Source organism: Nilaparvata lugens, chromosome 7, assembly GCF_014356525.2.
Source record: "Nilaparvata lugens isolate BPH chromosome 7, ASM1435652v1, whole genome shotgun sequence".
Classification (NCBI taxonomy): Eukaryota; Metazoa; Arthropoda; class Insecta; order Hemiptera; family Delphacidae; genus Nilaparvata; species Nilaparvata lugens.
Window position 1 is genome coordinate 22,514,070 of NC_052510.1, and position 18,829 is coordinate 22,532,898.

An 18,829-nucleotide genomic window follows, 5' to 3' on the forward strand; every position below is an offset into this window, starting at 1 on the left:
ATCAACTTCGTGTAGGGCGTTAACAATCATACTTATACAGTTAAACTCATAATGTACAATTATATAAAAATGTAGCCATGTACGAATCAACTATTAGGGCTTCATATAGCGTCAGGTCGTGTCACTAGCATCGAGTCATGTCACGCGTCAGGTCGTGTCACTAGCATCGAGTCATGTCACGCGTCAGGTCGTGTCACTAGCATCGAATCATGTCACGCGTCAGGTCGCGTCACACGCGCCAGTCGCGCCGCAATATGCGCCATGCCTTATGTAGTAAAGGGCTGAACATTGGAACCCAGTTTCTATATCTTCAACTCTCTCTCACTCTCTCCCCCTGTTATAAATAGTATAATTACAAGATCATAGACTCCTGATCCATATAATTACAAGGAAACATCACTAACAACATAGTTAGCCTAGGGTCTAGACTACTAATTTTTCATAAATTAGGGCCCGTTACCTTGAACTACACTGAAACGGGATGAAAAAAGCATGGAAAAGAAACAGATGGATTATAAATCTCAAGTGGGAGAGAGAGAGAGAGAGTGCGAGAGAGAGAGAGAGAGTGAGTGAGTGAGTGAGCAAATATATCACCCTCAACAAGACACGAATTACGACGCTTCACGAAGATGAAACGAGTAGTGAAAATATTAATAAATCACCGCAATTTGAAGCTGATTGTGCATTCAATAACATAGAAGAGTAGCTGATTGCGTATGAGTAGGTCTATATGTAGCAGTGACAGTCTAAATAATGACGCCCGTCTACTGTCAGTGTGACAGTGCACTTCGACAGGAAAGCAAGCAGCTCCTAGCATGACTGAGAACGACTTAATACTTGCGTGAGTAGCAGACACACTTTATAATTCATAAACTAAAGTAATTTTAACTTGTGGCTATTTGTTGAGATACTCGACAATAAGTCTACTGTTTCTCGTACATGATCTTACACTTTCTTCAGTGATGATAATTATTGTAGTAGGTATGACCTCAGTGATCAAGATACTCACTATTGATAAGATTTGACAATAAATTACGTATTTAAAGTTCTGTGCAGTAGTGCTATTTATAGGCTGTTCGGTACACTTTTTTTATTTAAATTCGATAATCTTTTTCAATATAATTGTTAAGATCATTATAAGAGTGAGAAAAAGTGGCAACTGGAATTTTTAAGTGGTCTAATAAGCGAATTATGGGTTGTTGAAGTTGCTAACTCCGTTTTCTTTACAGATCATAAACGGTTTCGAATTTTCCATTGGAGTTTTTTTTTAATACATTCAGTATATCATTGGCTTTGTTCTAATATCCGATTTTTCGCTATTAATGCCAAAATAAACAGGTTATCGAACAAAAAATTTTACTTTTTTATTTATGAACGATATGGGGAATAAAATGTTTTAGTTTGGAAAGATACATTTTTTGAATTTTTAAGAGAAGCTCTGTTAAAATAGTATAGTTAATATAGTCGAAACCGTTTATCATCTGGAAAGAAAACGGATTTAGCACTTCGACGACCCATAACTCCCATAACTCGCTTATTAGACCACTTAAAAATTTCAGTTGCCATTGTTTCTCACTCTTATAATGATCTTAACAATTATATTGAAAAAGATTATCCAATTTAAATATAGAAAAGTCTACCGAACAGCCTTAAATGACAAACATTGAATAATGGAATGTAAAAACAGGTACTAGTCCAGAACATTTGTTCTTAAATTTCGTCCAATAAGTTTTCACCGTAGGGTTATGTTCAACACCACAATAACCAATTTTACTTCAAACACTGATAAACTAAATAATATGATTATCAATTTTGATAGGTTGATGAAGAAGCCAAAAATAACAATATTGTTCTTGAAACAATACATATTGTGGTGAACATGACCATAGTCATTGAACTTTTTTTTAAATAACGAATTTCCTTTCTGAGTAGTGGAAACATGGTATAGAAATATAAAACAAAATTATATTTATTTACAACTATGAGAAAATTCAGCACAGAGTAAGTACAGTATTATGATAGATTGATGATAATGAAGTTTTGTGAATTTCGACACTGTATTTGGGTGAAGAGTTCCAAATATTTTTTTGGCTATAAACCAAATGAAGATTAAAGGAATATGAAAATCGTAATAATTACAAGGAAGAGGGATCAAATAATTTCACAAAGAACAAAATAAGGATTAAAATGGAAATTATCTGTTGATGTGTTCATGAACCTTGAAGGCGCTGCAATCGAGTAATAACATTATTGTCCTGTTAAAGCTACATATTTAATTTGTAAAATGTACCGCAACTTTGGAGAAAGTTTCAGCCCAGCACAGGTTGTGAAATATTATGAATTCGGGAAAACTTTATTAATCACTCGATTTCTATGAAGAAATAAATGTTAAAAAATAGCTTGAATAGAGGATTCTATATCATTCAATAAATACCTCACTAAGCTAATAAATTGATTCCCTTTTTATGTTATTTTGATGACTGTAAACTATTTACTTTTAGAACTTCCTCAAATAAATTGATAAATTAGTGATACAGGTTTCAACCCCCCCCCCCACCAAAACAACCATAAGCAGCAACCTTGAAAGAATCATGCGTCATAATATTAAAGCAATCCCTCATTTATCTGTATTTTTCTTATTTCTGCTAGTTTGAATAGAGCATATCGAATATTAGCGATAGTATAAATAGTAGAGATTTAACATTCCTTTTGACAGGTCAATAGCTGCCATAAAAACAACGAATTGAACAGAATAATCCCAAAAGTGTGCTCCTGATTGGGGAAAGATATGTGGAGAATAATGGTTAACAACAGATAGGAGTGTATCACAAAATACACTTGAAAAGAATACAGAATGCCGAATTACGGAATGAGCTTAATCCGTTTTATTTTAAGCACATAGATATTGTAACACTTGTACATACAAGATAACAATTTATTATTGCTCAGTTTATATGACGTAGGAAAATCTAAACAGACACCACTTGCTCATAGGAGAACACCATTCAGTCAGAAGCTAATTAAATGGAGTGGTGAATTTGAATACCGTTCAAGTGATAAGTACACAAATCTGAGTGTTGGAAGCTTCCTAGACTATGGAAACTAGAACTGCAATAGATAGGCCTTCTTAGTAAGTGAGGTGGGTGCATTTCAAAGGAGTTCATGGAATTTATTATTTTCAAATTGGAGCAACACTTCAAAAACACGTAAGTCTTGAATGACAATCAGCCTCAATTTATAATAAATATGATAATAGTTTCCAATATCAAATGGTTGCTGATAACATATTCTAGACAATTATTTTATAGTTTGTGAAACATTTTGTGACAAAATAATTTAAAAGGGTACTGAGATTCATATTTTTATCTGGAGGGTTTTTTGAATCAGAAGTGTGCACAAATCCCGATTGCATACATACTACCTGTGGTTGAATTAGTACAAAGAATTCCAGATGAAATCCACAATATCCGAATTGAGCTGTTTCAGCGATCAATTAGGCAGCTTCAACAAAGATTTCAAGAGATTCGTGCAAAGAAGTTATTTTCAAAAAATGATAAATGAATTAGAGTTTCTTGAATGGCAAGATTTCATTATTGTGAATAAAAATATTTTTTCCTTCTTACTTTTTCTATGAACTTTTTTTAAAAATTCCCGTCTTCTGTTTCCCATCTTGTTTTTCAACTTCATGGGTTTAAATCTTGCGAATTTCCTAACAATTCTCTAGAAGTATGGATTGTTTAGATTAATTTGAAAAAAATAGAATTTGAAACACATTTAACAAGTGAAATTTAACAGTGGGTATATTTGAACACGATAATTCATTATTATGAAAGAAGGTTGAGAGAATGTATGCATTAGTGTACATAATATATAACTATGGTATTCTTGTTGAATATTCAGATCATCATTTGATGAATACGTAATGTTGATTAAGACTACGTAATTATTCCAAATATATCAACGGCTCACATCAACATTGCATTAGTGAACGTTGTACATAAATGCTGGTACAGTAGTAAAATCAAAATTATTGAACCATGTAATGAATTATATAAATTTTATATTACGAAAAATGTTCAACCCAAGTAATCAAATAGATATAATGATTGAGTTTGGATGTTCGTCAAATATTGTTCAAATATCAGCATGAAGTTCCGGATCAAATAATATTGATACTCTGAGCTCAACGATGTTCTGATAAGTAGTGTTCTTCTCAGAAATGTACTATATAAGATTTACAATAATAATTGACTGAGTAAGGTCAATAATATTATTGGATAACAATCACGTGTTTGAGGATGATTGAGTTTGGGAGAAACGCAAATTCGAAATTTTCCCGAAATTCTAGGTAGTTTAACGTTACTTGAAAAATGTTGAGATATGTATTCCAAAAAGAAATTGAATGAAGACAATGGACTGTATCATAAGCATCAATGAAGCAGAGCATAATTTTTTTCAAGTTAGATATTGAAGTTTGTAGTCCATGCTCCGAGTAATGTTCGTATGAAAAATAAATTTATTGTGGGCCAAGCGAATAAGACTAGTTGAAGTATTGGTATTAGTACCTCTTGATAATGCTAAAGTAAACCTAATAAGTTATTATCTGGTATGTATGATGAATGTTAATTACAAATAATATAACTGAGAATAAAGTGAAACTTCGTGGATGCCAGTTGTTCGTGACTCACGATGTCATTCGTTGTTCTATCCTTGAAATGTCTATAGTCGCTGATCATCATAAATAAAGTACAAAGTACAAAGTCGGGCGTAATGTATTCCCCAGTTTCAAACAATAATTGAAGAGCGCACAAGTGGCAGAGTGATAGTACTGGGGTGATATATGGAGAAAATCATGCAATTTTCAATTATGATACAATCCAAACTTGCCAGCATGCCGGTTAGCATCAACGTTTTTCATAGAAACATTCTTAAAATATAAGGGTACTGTTGTAGCGACGCAGAGGCATTTTTATAGGTGATTTGATTTGACTCATCATCACAGGGTGGGAATCTGCCGATTGCGCGCAGCGTTCAGAATGTGTTTGGCCACTCACATACTGAACGTAACAAAGTGAACGTCTGTGACGTCATCACGAGGGATGTCATTTCGCTCTCACTAGCAGCCGACATTATGTTTCCTGACTGAAGGAGCGAAATTCAAATTCACTCCAGTATCTTCAAGCAAAACACTATTGTATAATGACAACATATTGGCCAAGTTAATGAGATACAGATTTCTATCCTATAATTTCATTCTATTTGATATTAAAAGATTCGGCTAGAACCAGGATTGTACGATCAATCATTAATTAAGATACAGGCATCTTGAATGAATGATCACTGTCAAATTGGTTCCAGCAAACACATCGTCTCAATCATTCATTCTAATGTTTTGACTTTTCATATTTCTGAATTTGTTTAAATGACAGAAACAATGTGGGTGATAGATACAGATATATTTTTTGAAAACTTAAAACCTTCAAACACTAATAACTTTGAACATCTGTCACTGAGCTTAGCAAACATATGACCACTGTTCTTATTCTCACTCATGGTGACAGATGGAGAGTGTCTATATGTGCTAATTATCGAAAAGTTGATGGTGAGGTTTTGACAAACCCGTGGTATTCCCGGTCATTAACCGATTCAACCTACTGTCAGAGCTGGAAATTCCATGTATTCATGATTTCAAAATTCAACACTTTTAGAGTCGAATAGGAAGGAATGGTCGTTATAAAGCAGATGGTTATCGGAAAGTATATAAATACCGTTATCTTATCCACAGAGATAGAGCGGGACAAATAATATGACTAGCAGTGATGACGTCACTACTTAAGCAGTGTACGTGTGTATGGGAGCTATGTATCACTCCCATTTGACTGCCGGGCGCAATCGGTGTATGTCCGACAGGGTTTGGATGCTAGGCAACAGGGCAATAGGATCCAAGGAATAGGCAACAAGATCTGAACTTTCTAGGGAACAATTTTTTCTTCACCTATATGCAGCAGTCGGTCCTAGTAAAGCATGCTTCATTGTTGTTAATTATTATAGATAAGGATTATATTTATATGGTAGAAGAGTTAAAATGAAAGTACGTGGAACGCTACATCTATATAAACATTATTGAAGTTCACACACCAAAAATATGATCTTTAATAACAATTGGAAGGAAGTAAAATGTACAGTAGGGTGAAAAAATTGTGAAGTTGGAAAATGATAAAAATAAACGAAACTATCAATACATGTTGTTAAGCAGCCTCTTTGAGGTTCGCTTAAGGTAGCTTATTTATTCAATAAACGTTTTTTTCTATTCTATTCTAACACATCATAGGTGGTGGAGTTTAATAACATTCAAAACAAGAATACGAGGATATGTGATTTAATCATGATGAGAAGGTTAAATAGTTTTATAGTGAGAAATAGTTCAATAGTTGGATAGTTTTAGAAATGCTACCACGTTCGAATAAACCATGTATCGTACTTGAATGAGCGTTCACAAAATGAACAAAATTTTTGTTATTTTTATGGATGTTATCAAATAAAAAACTAGCAGATAAAATTTGAAATTGAAAACGGGGTCTAATATCTAGTTTGAAGGTAAAAATCTATTAAGGTGCGTACAGATTTACGCGCCGCGAACATGAGCAATTCACGTTTAATCAGCTGATGCCAAGCTTTTTATATCTTTTATCTTACCGTTTCTGTAAAAATACAGATATAGTCAGCTGATTAAAAGTGAATTGCTCATGTTCGCAGCGCGTATATCAGTACGGTTTCAGTACGCACCTTTACTGATACCATCAATTAAAAACACCAAAATTTTCCATCATTCATTCAATTTTTATTTATAAAATTGACTTTTATCCAAACATTTTTGAAGAAATGTAGCATACAACACTCAGAAAAGAAAAAAGGGTCCAAAATCTAGTCTGAAGCCACAATTAAAAAATAGTGATTGCCAATATCACCATCAACTAGAAATATTCCATCCAGTGCGTTCATTCAGTTCTCCCACCCAATAACTGTAGTGATTCATTTCGGTGATTGGATAAATGAAGCGTTCCATTAAAGTGGTCATCATACTTTTATCTCATGAGAAAACAAACCACTCACGCCAAGTTCACGGTCTAGGCCAATGTTAGGGAAATACAGATAAATCGTTCCGAAAGTGAAATAATGATAGCAGAGGGAGAGAACATAATGTTTTAGGCAAGGAGGGAATGATAGGAGAAGCAGAGAGAGGGAATGAGTGAGTGAGATAGATAGAGAGAGGGGAGGGAGAGAGATATAGAAATCGGAGAGGTATAATGAGTGAGAATAAGAAGGAATGATAGAGTATGTGTGTGTAGTGATCTCCCCCCACGATTGAGCACTGCTTTGTATGTGTGTTGCAGATAGCTGACCAACCATCCAATACAAATGGAGGCAGAAGGTGAAGTCTAGCAGTTCAATTTGAACATCCAGTGAAGTTCAACAGTGGCAGTGGTTAGTGTAGTCAGACACGAGGAAAACGTAGCTAGAGGTTGCAGTAACAAGTGAAAATAACATTTTCAGTCTCTATATTATACTGTAGTGGAAATTACAATCAGTTGAAAACTCACTTTCACGAGATGTCAGTGTTCAGAGAAACGGCGGCTGCTGTCTCAGGTGAGTTAAGTGTTTTTTATTTGAACATTCACAATGAAACTAACATTTTATTTTGATATTCTATCAAGCTCGATAGGAAACTGTATTATTTGAGTACAGATGTATGGAAATGAAACAGTTTCAAAACCAAGACTATTAGGAAGAAATAGAAGCGAGCGAACCTTTTAGATTTGAAATCTTTAAATCTAAATATTTTAGATTTAGTATCATTAAAGAATGAATAATAATTTCCATAGAATTACTGAAATTCAATTATAATTCATGATTGGATAAAAAATGGAAATTGGAAAAATTGCATTTGAATTTAATAATTGGTAATGAATTTCATAGCATTTTGAAAACAATTTTTATTAAAATGATAAAATAAGAATTTGTAATATAAAATATTGAGGATGTTATTATTAGAGAAGAGTCGAGAGAAATAATGTTAGGATTATCATAAAAACGATATTTTATAAATGTATATTCAGAATGGAGTAAGTACATTTTTCAATTCAATATTCATGTTGGTAAAATTAGTTACTCTCATCGATTATTCATTTAGAGATTTTTTCACTCTAATCTAAAATTAATCATATTGTGCTTGATGATACAGTTTCAAATGCACAACAGTATCAATATACTAGTACAGTGAAACTGTGAAATTTGACACAGTGTATTCAGTTTTCATTTGTAATTTTCAACTGTGTAAACAGTTTCACAGTTTCTGAAAGTGAAACTGGGTTGATCTATAAGTGTTATTTATTGCTGATTGAGTTCTTAATTTAATTTATAATTTTAATTTCTTTGAAACGTGAAAGTGCTATTGATTAGTTTTTTTCAGTGTTAGTAATTACAAGATTTGTATATATCTATGATATTACTGGGATATTCACTTATATGGGCTACTTTACTCAAATTAAAAAAAAACAATATAAAAACTTATAGTACCCTTTTTTAAAAAAATTTAAGGACTAGTTTCGACAATTGGCCATTTTCAAGTTCAACTTGAAACTAGTGGTCGAAACTAGTCGTTAAAATGTCTTAAATGTTTTAATAAAAAGATACTACAAGTTTTTATATTGTTTTTATTACTGAGATATTGTATAACAATTCATAAGAATACTAAAGGATATTGAAACTGTGATTTTCAAACTATGTTCTCAGACTCAATTTCAGACTCAATAAATTCAATGGATTACCACAAATAATGAACTATACAGAGTTGGTGAATATTATAGAAGCTTAATATTTATTTACAAAAATAATTTGACAGTAGGTTTGATTGAGGATCTTATTCGAATTGAAAAACTGGAATTGAAAAATTGGAGTGACAGAAAAGTTGTTTTCTCAATTCGAATAGGATCCCCAAACCGACTGTCAAATTATCCTTGTAATAGTATATTTCGCACCTAGAGCAGAAAATGAGATTTTTCCGGCTTGAAATCGACGGCCTCGGACTAGAAAAGAGCCGGAAAAACATTTTTGCCCGTGGTGCGAACGCTATTTTTCGCCACACACCAAAATAAACAATATATATATGAGAATAGTTGTTTACTAAGCACTTCCGAAAGCAGAAGTGGATGGTGATAGCTCTAGCAAATCTGAGGTAATCTGAATATCAGGAAATTGTCCAAGTATTTTTATTTTTTATTCTGATTTGTCTAAATAACCTAAAAGATGATGTTCAATTATGTGGGAGGTTGAGTTTATACTTTTTTATTCTTTCAAATGACAATAAGATGATATTATTATAAATGTTTTAATTATTGAATAATGAACACAAATAATGAAAAGTTTTTCGATCAGCTGTTTTTTGATCACCTCTCTTAGTTCCATGTTAGCGGCTGGAAAGGGTACTCTTTGAAAATAAACCTGTTCTGACGTCAGACGAGAGTCGTCTGCAAACAATGTCTTTCAGATCTACGTAGGGACTGGAAAACAGCTGCTTTCTGTGCAGTGTGGCGAAAAATAAATATCAAGCTGTTTCCATAATTTTCACCAACTTCTCATACATGAACAAATAAATTAATAGGCATGTTGAGTTATATCGATTCTATTACTTCCAATTCGTCGAAGCAAACAACATAATAACAGGAAAATAATAGAGCTTAATGTGATGAATACATTTAACTCAATATCATACAAGGAAAATTCAACGGGATGAATAAATCAATAGATTCTTGTGAATATTTTCATGAATTCAACCGCCTTGTTACTCTGCAATAGTGATAGTGTCTTTCTTATTAGATCAACTTGGAATTCTGGTTCGCAGTTAGCGTTGCAGTTCAACTGCAGCTACAATATTTATATTTAATTTACAATTCTGAACGTAATTGGAATTTGATTCAAAAATTGATCATCATTGTATTCGAATAATTTTTTTCTAATATCGTTCGATTCCCAACATAGATTTTGGGTAGCCCTGATAAGTCAGATGCATTCTATTTAAAATTGAATGGCCAGCGTCAAAGTGTAGAATGCAATGTCTGCTTTACAGGTGACAAGAGAAAAAGTGATCCACAATTGTAATACCTGTGTCCTTGACCAAGACCTTCAATCAAATTGCATCATTGAAAGGTGACAAGTGAATGGTAAAGAGCTTGTCACCGAACAATTTATTGTTCAGTCATCCAATAGTTCTCACACGCTGTCTCATTCACACTGTATTTCTCTCTCACAAACTCTCTCTCTCTCTCTTCCTCCAATACTATCCTATTCACTCTCTATCTCTTTTAACATTCTATCGATCTCTCTCTGTCTCAATATCAATTCAAAAAATCACTCATTTTCTATCAATAAATAAGTATGTCTCCCAAGAATTTTGGTTTATTTTCTGTATCACTTTAACCCAAAAAAACATGCAAAATAATGATGCCTGAATATTTACAAAAGATAACAGTAGAGTGAAGTCAATTCTATTCAACTGAAATTGGAATTCGAATGAACTATTCTAACATAACTAAAATAATCAAGTTTATAAATCAATTATTATATAGTTTTGGAATATTTGGTTGAATTTATATGGCAAAGTAGAATAACCTTCGGGTATCCAGAAACAAAAGCCATGTGATGAATAAATTAATAAATCACGATGTAATTAATGTGAGCCAGCATTTTTCAACTTTGATTTCTCCAGCATGGATACATTTTCAAATTTTCCAAATTGATCATTTACATCCGATATTATTTGTCTTATTTTTATTGGAATGGACTGACTTGGGAATAAGTTTGGAAACAGCCTGAATGTTTGAACTATTCCTGTTGAAAGAGCATGTGACAAACGTCAACAATAAAATAAATATTGAACGATTGCCTGTGACTTATTTTCTATAAACTGTATTGTGTTTGTATGACTTATCTAATAGATCAATATTTATATTATCAATGAACATGAAATAGAAGATGACGGTTGATCTAGTACTGGTATGATGACAATTCAAAATTAAAACATCTTTTGCCTCTTGTCAGTAACTTGAAAGCAAGGTTTTCAGTGAAAATTACAAAACTAACGAAGCGTAATAATGCACTGCTAAACCGGAAAATTGGCTTGAGGATTCAATTACAACTGATCTAATTACCAATTAAATTCACCGCAGTGGAATTGAGTCGTTTACACCACAAGCTAACTCAAGCACGTGACTCTATTTTTAGATAAAATGAGATCGCTCATGAAAATTGTGTGGAAATCGAAGTTTTATTGAAAGGTGAATTAGATTGAGCTGAAGATTGAATTAGAATGGATAGTTCATCCTGTTGATCGATTATGAACAATGTTTGACATCTTTCCTTAATCTACTACAACTACATACTTGCAATAAATTGAGCCTCATATAATGTTATGAAAAATGGAAAGTTGAAATAATCATAAAAAAGAAGCATACAATTTATGAAAATGAATGCATGACCAAATTACTAGGACAGTATATCCAAGACCTCAGACCGCAGTATAAGAGGATACAAATAAGTATACGAATAGAGTGATAATTCGTTCATGGATAATATCCAAAGATAGTTAGTTCATTTCATTTGAAGCAAAGCGGGCCTGTGGTTTGAAAAGACCTTACACTTTTTAAAAGGTCTGGAACATTTTGTCCTTATCAAAGTGTTGTATTTGTCGATCCTTTTTGAGAAAATTAATATTCTGTTCAAAATACAAACGCGTGATAGGAAGTCGACTTGATCGCACATACACATTATCAAAGTTCTGGTTCTGGTCTGTGCAATCCTTAGATTTTATGATTCCTGTATGATCCATTAACATTCAAGAAGTGAACCAAATGCGTCTTCCTCCTACCACCTCAGTATTCTGCAAGCTATGAAAAATGTCCCCAGATAAAGTTTAATTTCCTTAGTATACCTATTTTTCCGATGCTGTTGTTCTAATACTAGTTCAGTGCACCATAGTCATAGATATTAGTTTTAGTTACGTCATTATTAAGTACATATCAAACTCAATACTTCGATGACGAAGAAAATTTAGCAAGTTAATGGCCATGGCAAACAATTAGAAATGTATAAACATTACTTGGAAATAATTTGAATCTTACATCCAGTAATTAGATTCATTTTAGACAACATAATTTTTTGAACCTAGATTTTCAATAATTATGTTTTTCGAGTTAATTCCAAGATTTATCTTCACAGAATATGATATGATTCCTATTTCAATTCAGATACAGATTCATCATACGTATAACTATATTACCCATATTTACTGTAGTATAGCCTAGAATTTGAATCTTGAGTTTTCTTATTCTGAGCCTTTATTTTCTCCCCGTTTTCTAAGGGTACAACCACACTGAAAGCGGAGCGGAGCGTGGCGTGGCGTTCTAGAGCGGAGCGTGGCGTGGCGTGGTTAGAGCGTTCATGAAACACACTGGAAGCGTCTGAGCGTCAAGCGTTAGAAAATGGCGTTGTCCAAGTTTGCACGAACATTACTTTGTGAAAACAATTACTTAAAATAGTGGATTTTAGCTAAGCCTGCTAGGAGAGTGGGTTAATGGAATTAACTTGAATCGTGGACTATTTGGTGAATATCACCATCTGTTTAATGTTTTAAGAAAGCATGAGTCCCGAATGAATACATGAGTACATGCGAATGTCAACTTCAACCTTTTATTACATTTTAACAAGATTGAAGCCTGATTTGGAAAAACAAGTCACTATTTGGAGAAATCCAATATCTTCTGAAGAAAGAATTGTAATTAAAAATTAATAACAAAGTTTAAAAGTTTGTGTTTCTTCAATGGTTCCAAATGGTAATTGAGAGGAATATTTCTATAAATTTATTAGTTCAAGCCATCTAAGTTCAAAATTTACAGTTTTCATGCTTATTTTGGACTGAACTTTTATAAAAAACCTCTGACCTTATGTTGGACTTTATCACCTATAAATTTGGAAGAAAAATAACACAAGCACTACCTTGTTATTTTATCTACCAATGTTATTACATAAGTATCATGAATAAATTATTATTATAAATAATATTAATAACAATAATAAATAAATAACACTAAGGTGTTATTTCATAGAAATTTGAATTAAATGGATTAGAATAGCCTTGATTATGATTTCAAAGTGCAATAGATGAATGTACTGTTTTGAATAATCAAATAATACACATTACAGGGGAATTTGGGCAAACATTAACTTTAATATACTAGTGTACTAAATGGTAGTGGAAAATGTAGTAGAACAAGTGCATTATTATGTACAAGAATAGACTACTAGCATGTACATTAGCAGGGCACTTTGACGCTCTGCTCGTAGACGCTCCAAAAAACAAACCAGCTTGTTCCAAAGTTTGATGCCACGCTCCGCACCACTCTGCGAATAGACGCTTGCAGTGTGTTTATTATTATTTTTTATTATTTTACAAAGGCGTCTTTCTAGAAGTATTTTAAGCCTAGGTGATGATGATGGAATGAATGATAATACAATGAAGGTAGAGTTATGAAAATAGAGTTTTAGCTCATTACTTAACATGATATTGTTCACGACGCTCGTTACGCCACGCCACGCTCCGCTTTCAGTGTGCTTGTACCCTAAGTTATATTTCAAGATTAATATTCACATTATATGTTGGGGATTCTTATTTCAATTTAGTTACATTATTTTTATCATAACAGTATTTTGTAGAATTTTCATTTGATAGTATAGTGAAATGTGTTTTATTTTGTTTGTTGAAAGCGTGCATCTGCATGTTCGTGACGGGCTGCTGGTTGGCATGGCCTTCACCTGCTCTGAGGAAACTGGAAGTGCAAGGGGGAGCGAACGTGTTCATCGAGGGAGACGAGATCTCGTGGGTGGTTGCCTCCCTGGACGTGGGCAACATGGTCAGTCCAATCCCTGCATCCTACCTGGTCGACAGGATAGGCAGGAAACCTGTTCTCCTGGCTACAGGACCTCTCTACCTCATCTGCTGGATGCTGACCTTCGTGCCTGGGACGCCCTACTTCCTCTTCCTGTCTCGGTTCCTCAGTGGCATAGGCAAAGGCATTGCCTTCTCGATATGCCCCATGTACCTGGGGGAAATTGCTTCAGTTGAGGTGCGCGGGGCCATCAGCACAATATCGACGGGGGCTCTGTGGGGCGGGTCACTGCTCATGTTCATTGTTGGACCACTTGTTTCTTACCAGGTAATAGAAATTCTAGGTTCAATTAGTAGATCTATGCTCCCGGATTTACATATTTGATACTTTCTAAACAAAATTCTGTAGAATTGCAGATTTCAAGGAAAATTACATTCAATTTACACTATGATTAGAGATAGTGAAAAATTTCTCCATATCAAGGTGAAATAAAAACGATATTGTCAGTTCCACATAATATCGTTATATACATGTCTTTGGAACGGTCAAAAATCAACTGTATGTCCGGTTTTGTACTATTCTTAGTTTACGGAGGCTGTGATTTTTGTGATGGGCATAAAAAGGTAAGATTATAAGTTCCAAGTTCATGAAGATGGATATTTTCTTGTGAATTAGTAAACAAAGAAGCGTCTAGGCTATATGCTTGTATGCTAATTAGCCTGTAAAGGAGTAAGCCGCCCACTTTCTGTAAGAATATCACATGAAAAAATAATAAGTATTCTGTAACAGATCCACAGTTCAGAAGGTTAGTAGCTGAACCAATTACCGACGTTTGGATGAATTTATCAACACATACGAATTTGAAAAATTGTTCCCAATAGCTCTTCCCATGCTTCAGTCGCGCTGTACACGAGCATTTTAGGACTTGATCAGATAACGATAATTATGATATTACAATAATTTTACAAAACTTTCAACAAATTTCATTCCAGTTGGTGACACCTTCATGAGAATGAATTATTCGAGACGGTCTCTTGTGTGACTTGAATGATCCTAATCAATTGGCAACTATTTCAACATTTTTTTTCACAGAGGATGATGCCCACATGAGCATTTTATTATTTTCAATTCACAACTCTCTAATACTTGAATCAGATTCAAATGTATTTGAGATAAATGGAGTGGGGGATTGTCAAATTTATCTCATTCTGGTGGAGTTTCACATCAGGTCGAACGAATAGTTATGTTATTTTGGCAAGGTTAACGGTAATAAGGTGAGTGATAGTAAGGATGTGCACAATCTAGTATGTGTCATCTTCATTCTTATGATTAAAAAAAATACAATTTGTAATATTGCTCGTTTCTTTTTTAGTGGCTGAACACAATCGGAGCCATCTTCCCGATCATCTTCTTCATGACATTCTTGTGGATCCCAGAGTCTCCGTACGGCTGCCTCATGCGTAACAAGGTCGAAGAGGCACGCAAGAGTCTGCAGTGGCTGAGAGAGGGTGCAGACCAACTCGCCATCGAGAAAGAACTCGAGCAGATGAAGGAAAACGTCGAAGAAGAAATGAAAACAAAAGGAACATTCGTCGATTTGGTGGCGATCCCCAGCAACAGAAAGGCAACCACCATAGTGATGGTCAGTTCAGCATTCCAGAGACTGTGTGGAATAAGTGCTGTGCTGGCATTTTCTTCAACAACCCTGCCCAATGTAGGATTCCAATTCTTTCATGTTAGCCAGGTTATTGTGGTTTTTGGAATAGTTCTGACAATTGGAAACTTCTTAGCTACACCTCTAGTGGATCATCTTGGGAGGAAACCTCTGCTGTTTGCATCCAGCATAGGGCTTGCCATATCCACTGCCACTTCTGGATTCTACTATCTATTGCGTGGAGATCCCGAGCAAGCAGCCTGGCTTCCTTATATGGCACTGGTCTGTTTTGGAATTTTCCACTCCATCGGTTTAGGTGTCATCCCATCCACTCTACTTTCTGAACTTTTCCCCGCTAATGTAAAGTCTCGCGCGGCCGCAGTTTCATCAATTGTTTTTGCAGCCGCTTCTTTCGTCACAAACAAAATGTACCACCCTGTCCAACACTCTATCGGCACCCATGCTATGTTCTTCTTTTTCTCGATGAACGCGGTGATTTTCACCATTTTCAATGCTCTATTCATATTCGAGACAAAAGGTAAATCGTTCCCTGATATACAGAAACGTCTCAAAAGTCTAAAGTAAGAGAATAGACAAGATCTGCTTTTTATTCTCGTTAAAAATTGAAATATTTTATTATATTTGTTTTTCCAAATGTAAGTGATCTCTAAGATGTCTTTAACAAAAATAAGATTTGATCTACACATAATGATTATGGGATCATCTTCTACTTATTGATTTTTACAAACGATATTGATGTAATGGTGACAGGGGGAACAGAGGAGCCTTACTTCTCTCTCGAACTTAGATGAAATAATATAGTCTGAAAGTTTAATACTCAAATCGTTTTCAAAGGATTTAATTCAATGCAATTCAATCTCCCAATTTAAGAAGAACTGTATTCGGAAGAAACAGAATCAATACAGATCAAAGAAAGCATAGGTAGGCCTATACTAAAGAATTTGCATCTACGAAGATTATGAACAAGCGAAGTTTCAATAAACTTATTACTGTAGGAAAATATTAAAATCGTTTAGTGAAGATGAAACTATATCCAAGGGATGTACAAAGATTAATATAAATGTCAACACTGGAATTGAGTTTCGATAATGATTTCGGGAAATCCTATGATTTCAAATCTTAGAATACCTAACATATAACAATAAGTATCACAAAAGAATAGAAGTATAAATTTTAGGGCTAGGCAAAGACGATCTGCTTTTCATTCTCATTGAACATATGAATATTTTATTATATTTGTTGAGAAACAATTTAACAATATATTGTTCATTGAGTAGATAAGAAATCGATGCTTTACGAACAGCTATAGCATGAAGAAGTTTCAAATAATTTTATGGAACGATTTTGAAATAATATAATTGTTGAGTAGGCGTAACAGGGACACATGCCTCTATAAACTGTTATGAAACACATTTCAATGAAAGATGTTTATTGGATCTTTGAAATAGTTTTATGAAAATATGAGAGGAGACATTTTTATAAATGAACTCAAGGAAAACATGACCTGATAACAGAAAAATAGTACAAGGTTCAGCAAGGTATTCTTGTGTTGATAAGAAATGCTTATATATTGTTAAGCTTTGTCGGTATGTCAAGTGTATGAAAGTGATCAATGATATAATTTTTTTAAGTAATGATAACGTAATTTCGACGAGTATCTGACAATATTATTATTTCAGTTACATAATCCAATTAATATATGCCTTAAAAAAACTATGTTGTAACATTGAATCTAGTTTCAACACGAAGCTATAATAATAATTCAGTTTTTTAAATTATTAGTTTTATGAATTGTTATTAAATTCGATTAATAGGTTGTGGAAAAAATTTGTTCCAATATAGAATCAAACACAGCTTCTGAAAAATATGAATTTCTCAACATATTGCAGCCTACAAGAATACAAACTAGTAGCTAAGTATAAAAAATTGTACCTATATCAGGAGTTGAATTTTAGCTATCATAATTATTAAGTAATTCAAACGAGTAACTAGGAGAAGAATTAGTGGAGGAACGTATTAGGAGGAGAGAATTGATAACAGTGAATTCAAGAATGTAAATATGTACAAAGATAAATTTAGTAATAGTTTAGCATTGTGAGCTGATGTAATTTCAAGTTATTCAGAAAAATCCTGTGAAATTTAGTTGAAATAGTGATTAAACCAAAGTCTGAATAGTGATACGAATGTATACTTTTATGAATGAGTGAATTATAAATAATCTAGCAAAGATTATAACTTCAATACGGTGTAGTATATCAAGTGAATATTGTGAATTAGTCATAAGTTATGTATAAAATAAAATCTTGAGTAACAGTGTTGTGTCCTGAACTGTTTTCACGTTTAATTTCCCAGTAAATTTGAATTAAAGCGGCAAAATAGCCTCAACCTCAACAAACTACCAACGGAACAAAATTCTGTTCTAGTGTAGTAGCCCTAACTGGAGCTACCTCCAGTATATTTGGCTCAGTGATCAGAGACTGCAGAAAAAATTGGTTTTTGGTTGGGTGATAGTATTTTTGGGAGCGCCTGCACGTATATTCGGAGACCACTTTTTCACATAGAGGCCAGTCACGGTGTCGTCAAATAATTCTGAAAAATACTAGCATATTGCCATTCAAAGACAAAAACCTAACCGCTAGAGTTATCCTGATCTAACCTTAACCTTTAACTAACTTCTCCCTAACCATAATTCTAACCTCTTCGAAAAGCCATTTCTCGTATTTTGTAGTCTGGTGTAAACAACAATAATATAAGCTACTCCCCAAATTTTGTATTCAATAGAATAGTGGAACCGAAGTCTATGGGACAAATATTTTTCAATGAAAACAAAATATAAGTAGTAATAGTGAGGTATCATTCTGAAAACTTTGAATAATGTTATATTGGAAATGTATTATAGAAGAAATAATATATAATGTTCCTGAATTAATGAATAAACTCCTCTGGATGTGTCGTTCAACATCCAGAGAAATTATTATTATTAATATTCTGCAGTAGTAATTTGAATTGATTTATTTCACAAAGAAAGGAAAAGGAATAGAAAAAATTGCCCAATGAGTGGTTTAAGTTGAATGTGAATAACATTTCGGAAGCTTTCTAATTCATTGTAGTGAATTTTTGAGAAATTTAAATATTTTTGAAAATTTCTATTTCTTTATGTAAGAAGATTGCACTAAGAGAAGGTTGCACTAAAGCCTGTTAAATTTTAATTATG

At 33.4% G+C, this 18,829-nt stretch overlaps 2 protein-coding genes across 4 annotated transcripts in view; one reads left to right on the plus strand and one right to left on the minus strand.

Annotated features, from left to right (window-relative positions):
• LOC111057041 (dystrophin, isoforms A/C/F/G/H) overlaps window positions 1–18,829 on the minus strand; it is a 608,133-nt gene that overhangs the window by 466,872 nt on the left and 122,432 nt on the right. The gene's annotated exons all lie outside the window — the stretch shown is intronic.
• On the plus strand, window positions 683–17,928 carry LOC111057046 (facilitated trehalose transporter Tret1). Of its 3 annotated transcripts, none has more exons than XM_039432338.1 (4): window positions 683–841; window positions 7,395–7,647; window positions 13,819–14,267; window positions 15,313–17,928. In XM_039432338.1, exons 2-4 carry the CDS (start codon window positions 7,611–7,613, stop codon window positions 16,177–16,179), a joined length of 1,353 nt encoding a protein of 450 aa, XP_039288272.1. In that variant the 5' UTR covers window positions 683–841; window positions 7,395–7,610; the 3' UTR covers window positions 16,180–17,928. The 3 variants fall into 3 exon arrangements, with proteins under 3 accessions (XP_039288272.1, XP_039288273.1, XP_022200162.2); XM_039432339.1 differs by having other exon boundaries at window positions 702–841; window positions 7,399–7,647; XM_022344470.2 differs by lacking the exon at window positions 683–841 and adding an exon at window positions 3,002–3,206.

Bases quoted from the DNA above. Each gene is read 5' to 3' on its own strand.
- LOC111057046 (XM_039432338.1), top strand. From the start codon at position 7,611: ATGTCAGTGTTCAGAGAAACGGCGGCTGCTGTCTCAG. The intron at 7,648-13,818 runs GTGAGTTAAGTG...GTTTGTTGAAAG, and splicing joins AACGGCGGCTGCTGTCTCAG to CGTGCATCTGCATGTTCGTG. The intron at 14,268-15,312 runs GTAATAGAAATT...TTTCTTTTTTAG, and splicing joins GACCACTTGTTTCTTACCAG to TGGCTGAACACAATCGGAGC.